The sequence below is a fragment of the Centruroides sculpturatus genome, unplaced genomic scaffold, assembly GCF_000671375.1.
Source record: "Centruroides sculpturatus isolate CEXI.00-Female unplaced genomic scaffold, Cexi_2.0 scaffold194, whole genome shotgun sequence".
In the NCBI taxonomy this organism is placed as follows: Eukaryota; Metazoa; Arthropoda; class Arachnida; order Scorpiones; family Buthidae; genus Centruroides; species Centruroides sculpturatus.
Window position 1 is genome coordinate 806616 of NW_019384455.1, and position 12724 is coordinate 819339.

General features: G+C 30.0%; 2 protein-coding genes across 4 annotated transcripts in view; one reads left to right on the forward strand and one right to left on the reverse strand.

Annotated features, from left to right (window-relative positions):
* The window catches only part of LOC111620668 (Wilms tumor protein 1-interacting protein homolog), a 74754-nt gene extending 69636 nt beyond the window's left edge, over positions 1-5118 (reverse strand). For both annotated transcript variants that reach the window (XM_023362645.1, XM_023362646.1), the window contains exons 1-3: positions 3934-5118; positions 1671-1772; positions 954-1021 (exon numbers count right to left, since the gene is read on the reverse strand). In XM_023362645.1, coding sequence (XP_023218413.1) covers positions 954-1021; positions 1671-1772; positions 3934-5086 — 1323 coding nt within the window. In that variant the 5' untranslated portion in view covers positions 5087-5118. The remainder of the gene's footprint in view (positions 1-953; positions 1022-1670; positions 1773-3933) is intronic.
* Positions 1-8637, forward strand: part of LOC111620669 — a 17517-nt gene extending 8880 nt beyond the window's left edge. Inside the window, exons 1-6 of one of the 2 annotated variants that reach the window (XM_023362647.1) lie at positions 5032-5168; positions 5622-5720; positions 5795-5927; positions 5992-6198; positions 6282-6380; positions 7972-8637. In XM_023362647.1, the coding sequence (XP_023218415.1) occupies positions 5796-5927; positions 5992-6198; positions 6282-6380; positions 7972-8403 (870 nt within the window). In that variant the 5' untranslated portion in view covers positions 5032-5168; positions 5622-5720; position 5795 and the 3' untranslated portion in view covers positions 8404-8637. Of the gene's footprint in view, positions 1-5031; positions 5169-5621; positions 5721-5794; positions 5928-5991; positions 6199-6281; positions 6381-7971 lie in introns of those variants that run through there. The other variant, XM_023362648.1, reaches the window with a different exon arrangement.
* The last annotated feature ends 4087 nt before the right edge of the window (positions 8638-12724 follow it).

Sequence of the window (12724 nt, forward strand, 5' to 3'; positions counted from 1 at the left end):
AGATCTATAGTTATTGTAAATAATTATATATTAAAAAAATTATTATTTTAATAATAAATTATAAATTATTAATAAAATATTGCCATTTTATAAATGACAAATGTAAAAAAATTATATTACTTTTAATGTTACATTCAAGTAAAATAATTTGATTTCATTAAACATATATAATTAACTATAATTAATCAATTAAATGTTAATTTAGTCATATGTAACAATTTTAAATGAAGCTAATTTAAAATTCTTATTTTTAAAACTTAATTTTTCATTGAGTTTCTATTTTCCAATTAATAATAAAATAAAATTTATGATTAAATTTAAATTTTGATTACATTATTCAGATGTTTTATTATATTTATTATTACATACAGAAAAAAAAATTATTGCTGTATCTTTAGGAACACACATTTAGTTGAAGTAATAACCATAAATATCTAAAAATATATGTCTAATATTAATGTATTTTTAGATAAATAAAAATATCAAATAATAATAAGAAATTTAAGTGCAAAAGTTCTTAAATAAAATTAATAAAAATTAACTACTTAGTTTAAAATAATATTTTATATATACAATATAGATTTTTAAAACCTAGTGATTTGCAATTAGCTAAATAACTTTTAAAGTAAACTTTTATTTTTTCAATAAAAATATTATTTTCAAATTATATATATATGAAAGATATATATCTCTTTTGTAAAAGTAAAAAATCTCAAATTTTAGAGTGATTACAGTATGACAAAATAAATAATACAGTATGTATACTTGACATGCAATAATAATTTTATAATGTTATTATCCAATTGTTTATTTTTTCATATAAAGAAAAATAAAGTAAAAAAAGAATACAATTTATTTTTTTTGAAATTAATAAATATAAATAATTTTTATAATATTCTTATTATATTAGTTATAATCAATATAAATAATTAATTCTTTCAATTAAAACTTACAAGATAATCTTCTTCACAATATATCTGGCCATTCACATTATAAAAAGCTTTCCCTCGTAATGTTCTCCCTGTAAAATTTTCAAATTCAATTTATTTATATTAATTCACCTGTTAATAAAAAAAATATTTTATTTTAAAACCTTTGTAAATGTTACATTATTATACTATTATATCAAAAACTACAAAAAAAAATACTTTTATGAAAGATTTTATTGATTTTGTAAAGAATATACAAAAATATAATATCATTGCATCTTTTTTTCTAAAATAAATGGATAACATTACTTCACTGGAAAATATTTTATATATATACTATCTAAAAAGTAAATTTTCTAGGTTTAGATATTCTCAATTTTTCCAAATTAAAAAAAAAATAATTGAAAATAACAACATACTGTATTTAGTATATTTAAAATTAATGCCTGTTTCTACTTATCTGTATCAAATAGGGTTATGTAGATTAATGATATAAATTAAATCATTAGTAATTTAAATAAATTAAACACAAAAGAAATCTTTTAAAAAATTATTATAATCTTTGATTCAATTGACTAAATATAATTCAAGCAATTTTTTGAATAATCTAAAAACTAATGAATATTAAAAAAACTAAAGCGTTTAATAAACTTTTATTTATAGTTGCATTGTGCTTTTGTGATACATATATATTTCTTATATTAAATAACTGAAATGATAGAGAATTTGACAGACACTCACCACAAGAACAACATATAAAACAATTTGTATGATACAGATTTCCCATTGCTTGGCATGCTTGTCCTGTTCCTGTTACTTTTTCACCACAGGTATGGCAAATACCTAAAAGCATCATTTAAATGAAAGCACTAATGATTTATAACAATTACAATATAAAAGCTGTAAAGTACAATTTATTATTTTATAAACTGAATGATTTTATATTTAAAACAATTTTAATAAAGAGAAAATATTTTGTGGAACAAAAACTTAATATATTCTGACAATAAATAATGATATGACTATATATATATTAATATTTTGGACCATGGTAATTTCAAGTATTTTGAAGAAGTGAATGGTCAAACGAGGAAATTTTTTTAACCAAGGACATTACTAGAATATATTATTTATGTGTAAATGTAATCTTCATTGAATATAAATCATGTAATCTAAAACACAATTATCAAATATTAAAAATTAGTTGTAAATGAGAACAAAAATTTCTCATTTACATTCAGCATGATAAGCTTAATTTATAATTCTATGAATTGTTTAAGGAATTAGAAACCTAGAAACAAAAATTAAAACATTGTTGAATATTAAATAAGCACATAAACTAGGTCTTTGAAGTAATTTATGCTATTTACAATTTAATATTTTTCGATATGTACAGGCAACATTTTTATATATTTATTATTATATATTTTTTTTCAATTCGTGCATAAGATGTCCATAATCACATTTAGGGTGCCATTAAATATCTAATATTTATTCCAGCATCGCATCAAGAATCTCTTCAAGGCGGCTAAAAATAGAAAAAAAAGGAAATCCCCGTTCGATGTAAAGAAAACGTTTTCATCAACTTTTGAAAGAAACATAAGAGACGAAAAAAACGTAAAACCGAGATAAATATACTATAAAAATTCGAAAAATACCAACAGCTGCTATAGCGAATGTTTATCATTAATTCATAACAGCATATCCTTTTATAGTCCGATACTGAATTAATCACATTTATGCATTTTACAATCTCGGTTTGATTTTGTTTTTTGGGGGACTTTTAACTCTTTTTCTTTTTATTATCTACAAGACAAGAAGATAAGAAATGACATCAAAAAATGTCTTCCGTTCGTTTGGGAAACGATAGTGACAAAAGCAAGACTGTACTAGTAGTAGACGACGACATCGGCTCCAATATGTCTTAAAAGCTTCGTTTATAAAAGAAAAAAACGTAGCAGTTCCATCAATAAACAGATTCTCGGTTAAAATTGTTATTAAAATTTCCATCTGGAGAAATTTAACGTGAAACGAGGGGAAGAACTACATCGTGTCTCCTTCACTTATAATTCGAGCGTGACTAGCACGAAAATCGCTTTTTGGTTGTTTAAAAAGCGAGAAAATACGTCAAATAACGCGAAGTAAGTGACAAAAATGATTTTTTTCACCTGCAACGCATTAGAAAGCAACACGTTAACTTACCACTCATGACTGTTAATAGACTGCACAGACACAGGTAGAACTCGACGCCCTCGTTTATATCACGTCAGCCAAAAACGACCCCCACTCAACTTTTGCCAGACTCTTCCCTGTACCGTTGCTAAGCAACACCAGCTGTTACACAAACTCCCAACTCGACGTCTTTCCAACTAACGTTATAATTCGTATGAATTCCTTAAGTTACAGAAAAACTTTTAATACAGATTTAAAAAAAAAAGTCCTCACAGTTTTCTGAAATAGAAATATTTTCTCTGACATTATTTTCGCTATGCTAACGTATAAGTGAGAATTTCCGTGTTCGAATATAAGGACGAAAAATAAACCAAAAAACAAGTAGAATTGCGATATTTGTTATATTAAATCGACAAAAACAGAAATCTGATTTAAAATCCTGTAAACATATTTAATAATGCATAAAAAAATCATTTGATCAATACTTTTGGTTATATTCTGGATAATTATATGCTGCAAATACAACTGCACGGGTGAGCGAATACTCACAGCACTACAATATATATATATTTAACTTTAGGCAATATATAGAAAAACTGATAAAATATTTAGCATTTTCTGAGTTCACTTTTTGATATGATAACACCAAAACAAAATATGATTTTCGATATTTCTGTATTACTTCGATGACCATTAAGAATGAATATTTATTATAGCATTATTTATGTAATTTATAAATTATACCGTAAATTATTAAACATTTTTCTTACTGAAATAATATTGTTTGTATAAAACATTAATGACGAGAGAAAGCAATTTGCAATTAACTCACCGAAGAATTCCTCTTCGGGGACAGTATCCATCTCATCTTCCAACTGTTTCATCAAAGCTTCAATTTTCTTTTCTGCTTCGGTGGGTCCTTTAGGACGAGGTGGAGTAACGCTGTAAGGGAAAAGAGTCTTTCCACCTGCCATAGATGGTTTGTAATGATTGACGGATCCAACAAATTCCGAACTGTGGTTAGAACTTTTATCATCCAGCTGACCCGCGATCTTTAACGCATCTTCATCCGCCTCATCTTTTTTTATAGGAACCTGATTGAAAGAATCTGTGCCATTTGTCACAGTAAGTGGAATGTTGGTACCGATATCACCGTTCGCCACATTAGGAAAGACTTTCTCGTTTTGCGGCTTAGCGGTAGAAACTTCGGAATTTAATTCAGAACATTTTATCACAGTATTATCTTTCTCCGGTAGCTTCATCGCTTGCAATTCTTCACTTAAATCGCTTAAATTGGCGTAAATTGGATCGTCGTCGGGATTTCTTGGCGATTGTCCATTATATGCCGGTGCAGCGTATGTATGTATAGTACTCTTGACGGAACGAATAGGATTAGGTAAAGGTGGTTTGGGTTGCAAGTTTTCGTAGATAGGATGTGATTCTTGATTTGGATCTTTATAGGCGCGTGGGACGTAATTAGTTAGGTTCTTCGATAGCGATTCACCGGTTCTAGATCTGCCACTGGCGATTCTAGCCATACCATCACGGGCAATAGCAGCACATGTGAGTTGAACGCCTCCGTAGCGATTAAGGGGTCGAACGACATTATCCACGCTTGACTTCTTCACGTTACTCTTTTCTACTTTACCGTAAACGGATGGTGTTTCACTTTCGACCGCAGCTTCGACGTTTCTTTTCGGATCGGATTCCACGCCTTCTAATTTACTATTCACGTACGTGTTAGTAGAACATTTAGGTAGAATTTTGCCGTAAGTTGAATCCATTATACGATTCTCCTCTGCTCTAAGTGCAGCGATGTAGGACCGACTTACATTACTGCTATTGCCGTATTGTCCACTTTGAGATTCCTTAACTGATGTAATATCTTGCGGACGGCGTGCCAAGGTAGAACTGCACGCATCACCCGGCTCGAAGATCCTAAGTGTTTTTAATAAACGACTTGACTCCTTGCCTGGAATATCCATTGCTATTCGATTATCTTGTTCATTTCATTATAAAATTGCATCCGATCGCTGTCAACAGACACCTGTCAAAAGAGTAGTAAAGGTGAGTCACCGCTTTCTCGCGGTAAATGGACGACAGTCGCTCGCGTCTATGACGTCATCTAGAAGTGCGGAGAATCTGATCGACAACCGTGGTAATTCGATTCTGTTGCGATTATAAACTTATAAAAATATTTTTTAATCGATTTGAAATTTTAATTATAGTTAAAAAATCCACAACACGATAACTTTTATGCTAAATTAGAAAAAAAAATCAGTTTAAATACATTACTTTAATACGTTTTCTCCAGATGGCAGCACTAATAAAAAATATTGAATACGTATGATAACTTTTATCAATTAAATAGTTTTTGTTAAATTATTACGTTTGAATTTTTTCTCTGTGTAATAAAATCTTATTTAATCATTAAACTCTAATTATTATATTAGAGTTTATAAAATGATAAAACTATTTTTTCCAAATACAAATTTATTTATTTATTTAATTTAAATCAAGCACGGGTCGTAGGGAAAAACATGTTAGGACGTCAGGAAATGAACCAACTTCCTGAAGTTTTATTTCCTTTACTTTGCAACATAAAAGTTTCAAGCCGAAGTAAGCGTTAATTTTACATTGCGGAGAATTTTTATACGCATTTAAACTTATTTATTTCGTTAATTAAAAAAAAGCATGGAAGAAAACGAAGATGAAACAAAGGAAAATATGGAGGAAGAATATATGAAGTACGTAAATAAGAATTTGTTCCCTTGCGGAAAGCTATATGCGATATCTACTTGTGGGCTACTACGAATATTTACTATTGTAAGTATTTAAAATTATAATTATATAACAATTGCGTATTTTGAAATATTTTCATAACTTGTAGACTTTTTGTTTGGTGGCCTTCATTTTGGTGGAATTGGGATCCTGTCCGATAAAGTCATCTTGTTCTACGAATAATTATACTTCCACCTATAGTTACTTCAGTGTCATATCTTTTCTCATTTTTGTGGCATCACTAGCGATATATGTTATATATGTTATTGGTTTTATGCAAAATATTGGCTATCGTCCCCGTGTTAAAGCTTTCGCGGTGAGTATATGAAATTCGATCGTATGTTTTTATATAAACTTTTTAATATATAAAATAAACATTTGATTAAATATACATTTCAGGAAGTGATTTATATGGCTGCTGCTATATTTTTTTACTTTTTTGCTGTCGTATTTTTGATACCTCGTACTAGTGGAGTTATCGAGTATCAGTTATCTGCCGTAAGTATTTTGAGTCGCGTGTAAAAATTTTAATATAAATATTCTTTATTTCAATAATTATTTTTATCTTATAATTAATAGTAAAAAGTTGGGAAATTTTTAAAAGTAATTAATTGTATATTTTCTAATTTTAAATAGTTTAATGATAATGTCAGAAATCGAGAAGTATCGCTTTATAAATACCTAAATTCGTTTTTACTGTCTTACAGAAATATTGTGGGATGTGTTAAGTCTAATTATGTCAAGTTGAAAGTAAAAATTAATTTTTATTTTATGATAAATTAGGCCTATATTTAAAATTTTATTGCATATGATTACTACATGTGTAATAACATTTATTTGTACATAATGTTGATTAAAATTATTATTACTAAACAGGATATAAATAAATTAAATTACCTCAAGAAAACATGTTTGAATTTATCCTCATACACTACAAGATGCCTTAAATACTAATCGACAAAGTTAAAAAGCTAAATCTTAAAATTAATAATCACTAATAACTTCAGCTGTGTTAATCTTTGTTACGTTCCTCCAATTAATTTCGTATTTTTTTACTCTCTGCCCTGTGGTCACTAAGAGAGCTTGTTTTCGAAGCCCACTATGGGTCCGGTCATACCCACAGTGAGGCGACCAGGTAGTCAGAGACAAATATGATATATCTGGACCCGATCACCTCCAAAAACTTTCTGGGGTTTTTCGATCTGCCCCGGTACTGCAGAGTAATAGGTTTCTGCATATTAATGCGCCAGCCTATCTGTCGCCTTGGCCACTGGCAAGCTCCTACTCAACATTAACAATCAGCTAATATCCCTACATCGATACCATTAATGATTTACGAATAATTTTTGACAAACTTTTAACTTTCAAACCACATGTCGATTAATTAATAAAAAGTTTATCTATACGCAGAATGATTGTATGGATATGCTGTCGAACAGTTTCATCATTAATGCTTCGTACATTGCATTTCACCATTTTTCAGTTCGTAATAGATTACTGTTGATCATTTGCATACTAAACACAGAATAATTAATGGAAATATCCAAAACTCTTTAATGAATTAAGTAATTTGCCGTATACAATCTATCTGAAGTAATTAAGTTCACCCAATTTTAATAATAGAAGTATATATTTTTATCAGCTATTATTTTTAAATATAGTTTTTAATAACCACTTCCTTCCTCACACTAATAGTATTATTTCATAATCGAAACAAATCATGCCTCAGCATTCCTTCTTCAATAGTACTGGTTTCCAAACTTCGCGGTGCACTGTAAAACAAAATTTTTCTGGCGCATCTCTTACGTAAAATTAAAATATTCTAATATATTAAACTATTAATTGCTGTATACCATAATAAGTATCACAGAGTGACTAACCTAGCTATTAATTGATCATGAATGTTATAAATCTTTAAACAAATAGGTTTAAAAAAAAATGAAATCAGTATACGAACTAATGCATATTTAAAATTAATCTGGAATTTCATTTAATGTAATGAACATATTGATAATGACTTGATAGAACATAAGTTTTTATTTTTCAAATATCGTTTATAAATTGTAATTAAATTTTTGTCCATTTTCAGGCAATTGGATCGTTTGTATTAATTTTGATCACTGTGAATCTTGCACTACTCTTGGTACGATCAAACCAGTCATTCAGAATCGATAAAAGTAACAGCAATTCTGTTAATAGTGTGGAATCTGAGGACAGATGTGTGCCAACAACTACAGAATTTGAATGGTCAGATAAAGAAACCATACCAAGACTCCATTCTGTTCGTGTTAGGTCTAGTTCTACAGAATCTATTACAGCACCAATGGAAGAGGTAGATTTAACAGATAACAATGTTTTTGGTGAAAATTGCCACAGTGATAGTTCTACTGCAAGCGCAAAGGAATTTAATTTGGATAAAAACTTCAATGATAATTTTAGCGTTAGCTCATGTTCGTTGCCATCTTGTACATATCCTTCTACATCTTCGGCTTCCACTGATGATGAAAAATCTTTAAAATGATTTTAACTTTTTATAGTATGTACTGTACATATTTTAATCATACTTTGGAAATATTACCAATGAAATGAGATTAGATTTTATAATCAAAATAAAAACATTTTAAGAATCTAAATTTTATTATGAATTTTTTATAAATCATTATTATATTTTATAATTCATTGTCAATAAATAATTCAAAAATTGATGATTTATGTGTCATGTATTAGAAAAAAACCTTTGTTTAATAAAAGAACGATCCACGATTACAAGAAATTCATATTCGAATTGTCTCATTCGTTAATAATAGCGAGGTTGCGGCCGAAGTTTTCATCTCTAAAACGTGAACGTCGAACGTCGAGTGCCGCTTACAAGATAGCGGCACTCGACGTTCGACGTTCACGTTTGAAAGATGAAAACTTCGGCCACAACCTCTCTAATGACACAATAATTCGAATATAGTAAACCCCCGCCAACTCGGACAGTTATTTTTGAAAAATTTACAGTATAAAATTTTTGACAATAGAGAAATTATAATTAACTAGCTTTTTATAACCGGCTTCGCTCGGGTTTATAAAGTAATAGTCGTTACTACCGGAATTATTAATCGTAAATTTCAAAAATGGTATGCGGTAAAACCCATTTTAAGAACATTATCAAAATGCATGTAAACTACGCAGGAAATTTATAGAAAAATTATAGAATTAATTTGGTTTCGGCAATGCAACTTATAGGTGATCTGCCGAAGGAACTTTTATGAGAATCTGGCTCTTATTTAGGTGTTACTAACGTAAATGAAAGCCTGAAAATTCATGTAGCCAGCCCGTTTACGATGAGCGAACCCACGACTAACTACAGTGTTCAGTGGTTTTATCCCCACGGCTACTAATAGACACTTATTCATTAAGAAAGTACCATTCAGAAATAAAAAAAACCCGGGTTGTTAAATGTGAAAAATTAAATACTAATATAGTTTTCACTGTAACATTTTTCAACTCCACGCTCGTGAGTGCTATGTGCTACTGTCGCAGTAACGATATAGCGCTATATCATTGTCGCAGTAACGATATAGCGCTATATCATTGTCGCAGTAATTGAGTAGATATATTTGTTTTTTTAAATGTATATCTGTTTTTTATATGAATTATATTCAGTTTATTATTTTAAAAATTTTTTGCCAATAGATACAACATGCAAACCCAGAATGAACGTAGACAGAAATTAATTGATATATATAAATCCAATCAATATTTTCGGATGCGATATACACAGCATTATGTAAGTTAGAAGTATGTTAACGAAGTGCAGAATTTCGTATCAATTAGTCGAATGGACTAGGAGTGTGTAGCGAACAAACAAACATCCTCACTTATATATACAGGCTAATTTTTCAATATCCGGAAATCTTTGCGAACCTTGTATTATATTACTGTAGTCGGTAAGTTAGTAAAGATTATTGTTGTAAACTGTTTTGTCATCTGTATTGTATTTTGCTGTAAACATTTTTAGCTCATTTCTTGTAATAATAAATCGAAACAAAAACATCTGAGATGTAAAAAAATTGCGCCAAGTTAAAAATTATAATAATTTACATGATTATTAAAATTTTTTCTTAGTTTTTCTTTGGTAAAGTTATGCTTGGCGTTTCGAAACGAAATGTAGAGAAAAATAATAAAAATCTTGTGCGTATTGATTTCAAGCACCAAGCTTAACTTAACCAAATAAAAATTCCTAAAAAATAATTTAAACTATGTAAATTATCTTAATTTTTTACTTGGCGCAATTATTTTACATCTCAGATGTTTTTGTTTGGGTATCAATTGTTTTTACTCTTCCGGCCGTATATAACAGAGGGAATGTATGGCGATCGGTCAAAAATGACCCCCTCAGGGAACCTTAAAACGTCGAGAAATGTAAAAAATTTCAGGGTTTTTTCTATATGTACGGCGGATGTTAAGTGTATGTGGGTGGAACGACTTTTTCACCCTCTTTGAAGCTTAATAACTCGTGTTTTTTGTCGAAAATCCCTGAAAGTTTGCATGGAGGTTTGTTTATTAGGGGGATATTTACTATTAAATTTTGGTGATTAAAGGTCGAAGGGGTGGGGAGATATTTTTTAAAACTCTTTTCACCCTGTGGGCACTAGGAAGGCCTCTTTTAGCAAGCCCACTGTAGGCTCGGCCAGGCCTACAATGGAGCTGCCGGGTGGTGAGGGACGGGGTCCGACATATCTGGTCGGGCCCCCCGAAAAATTCCTTGGAATTTTTCGACTTGTCCGGATCGATCCCGGGTCCCTCAGAGCGATAGACTGCCATCTTGACCGCTTGACCATCCGGTCGTCGGGGTGGGCGGACAAAGTGAGTCACATTTCAAGTTGGGTCAGACTTAATGACAGTTTTACTTGTTATCATCATTTACAATTTATAAAACCCATCCCTACCCTCAAAATTAAGCCTTTTGTCATTTTATAATAGTTAAAAATAAAAAAAATTTTTAAATAGAATATGATAACGGCGCCACCGAAATTTTAAATGTTACTGGGAAAGTTGAGCAACTTGTTGCTGGTTTATTTGTTTAACGCAGTGTTTCTCAACGGGGACGTTTTTCCATGTTGAGGGGGCGATTTGTAACAATATATATTTTGGGAGCGAAAAACAATTTTCTGGGCGATATAGTAAAACATTATGTTAAAAGAATAGATATTTTATTCGTTATATCGTACAAAAATTAAATAACATTACACTAGTCACTAGTCTATTCAATGCAGTACGAATTTGGCGTTAGCTTAGCCTTCGGCATCGGAATTTTGAAAGTAAAGGGGGCATTATTACGTAACGGTTTTATTGAAGGGGACGACGATTCGTTACAGGTTGAGAAACACTGGTTTAATTAATGCAACATGTGGACGATCTGCCAAGAGATGCCTCTCGGGAGGACTTTCTATGGGAAATTGCCCATATTCAGATACTACAAACGTGAAGAAAACACGGAAAACTGCACGTGATCAGCCCATTGTTCTAATTATAATTACTCAATTATTTTTGAGTTTCGATCCATCGTAATGAGCTGTTAACAATTAGAAATTTGATCTAAAACTTTTTTTATTTTCCCCATAAAAATATACTGTACTAAATTTACAATCACAATTCATCTTCAATGTGATACTGAAGTTTTGAATTTTGTGTTTTATATGCAACAAATTTCCTGTTTCAGAAACAATTAAATCCAATAGCATACAGGATGTTTTCATAAATTTTAAAATAAGCGTTTTCTCTCCTTTTTTTGACATTTATAATTGATAGTTAACACTTAATAGTCTTACCATTTACAAGATACTTAATCATGTGGAAAAATCTTGTCTATTTTATAAAGAATAATTTAATAATGACGTCGATTTATGAAAATCAAGTAATGATCGTAGCAATTTTTTTCTTTTTTAAATCATTAGTCGCGTAATCTGTGAAATGTTATTACAGTATTATACACAGTTATGTATCATATAACAATATCGTAGAATTAATATATTCTATTCTTCGCTTTTAATTAATGCACAAAATATTTATGCACAACTTGCAAAATTTTACAGATCAAAAAGCAATAAGAGAGAATCTTTAGAGAAAAAACATAGATACAACAGTTGGACATAGGTGGAGAATGGACAGAAAGTGCTTACTAATACCCAGGCAGACATGCCAGTTTGGAATATGTCTACTACTACTGCTTTATTCCTGACAGCTGGATGGCTGAGCGGTCAAGATGACAGCTTGCCTATCTGGAGACCTGGGATTGAATCTGGATGGGTTGAAAAATTCCCAGAAATTTTTCAGGTGGTGGCCTGGAGATGTCAGACTCTCATCACCCAGCTGCCTCATTGTGGACCTGGATGAACCTATAATGGGCTTGTTGAAAGAGGCCCTTATAGCGCCCACAGAGCAGAAAGAGTTAAAGAAAAAAAAAGAAACTGCTTTGTTCCTACATCTGTACAAATTGCCACTGATTAGCTTCATGGCTTTTTTTAGATCTCACTGCTAGCAATTGTGTTCCTCTAACTTTTGGACACATATACTGTACATTTTTATGAAATGTCTTTAGTTCTGTTGTATATGTAAAATAATGGCTAGTCAATATAAAAATAAACGTTTTATTTATAATATTCAAAAAACACTATAAATTAAGATTCTGTTAAAATAAAATATTTATTAATATTTTATTTTAACAGAAATATATAGTTAAAGAATTTATTTCTTATTCATATTTTTTTGTAACCTTTGACATTTCATATAAAATTCCATTTGGAACAAGCCAAAAATCTCTCAATGTCAAAATCTTTTTTGGAATTAAATCA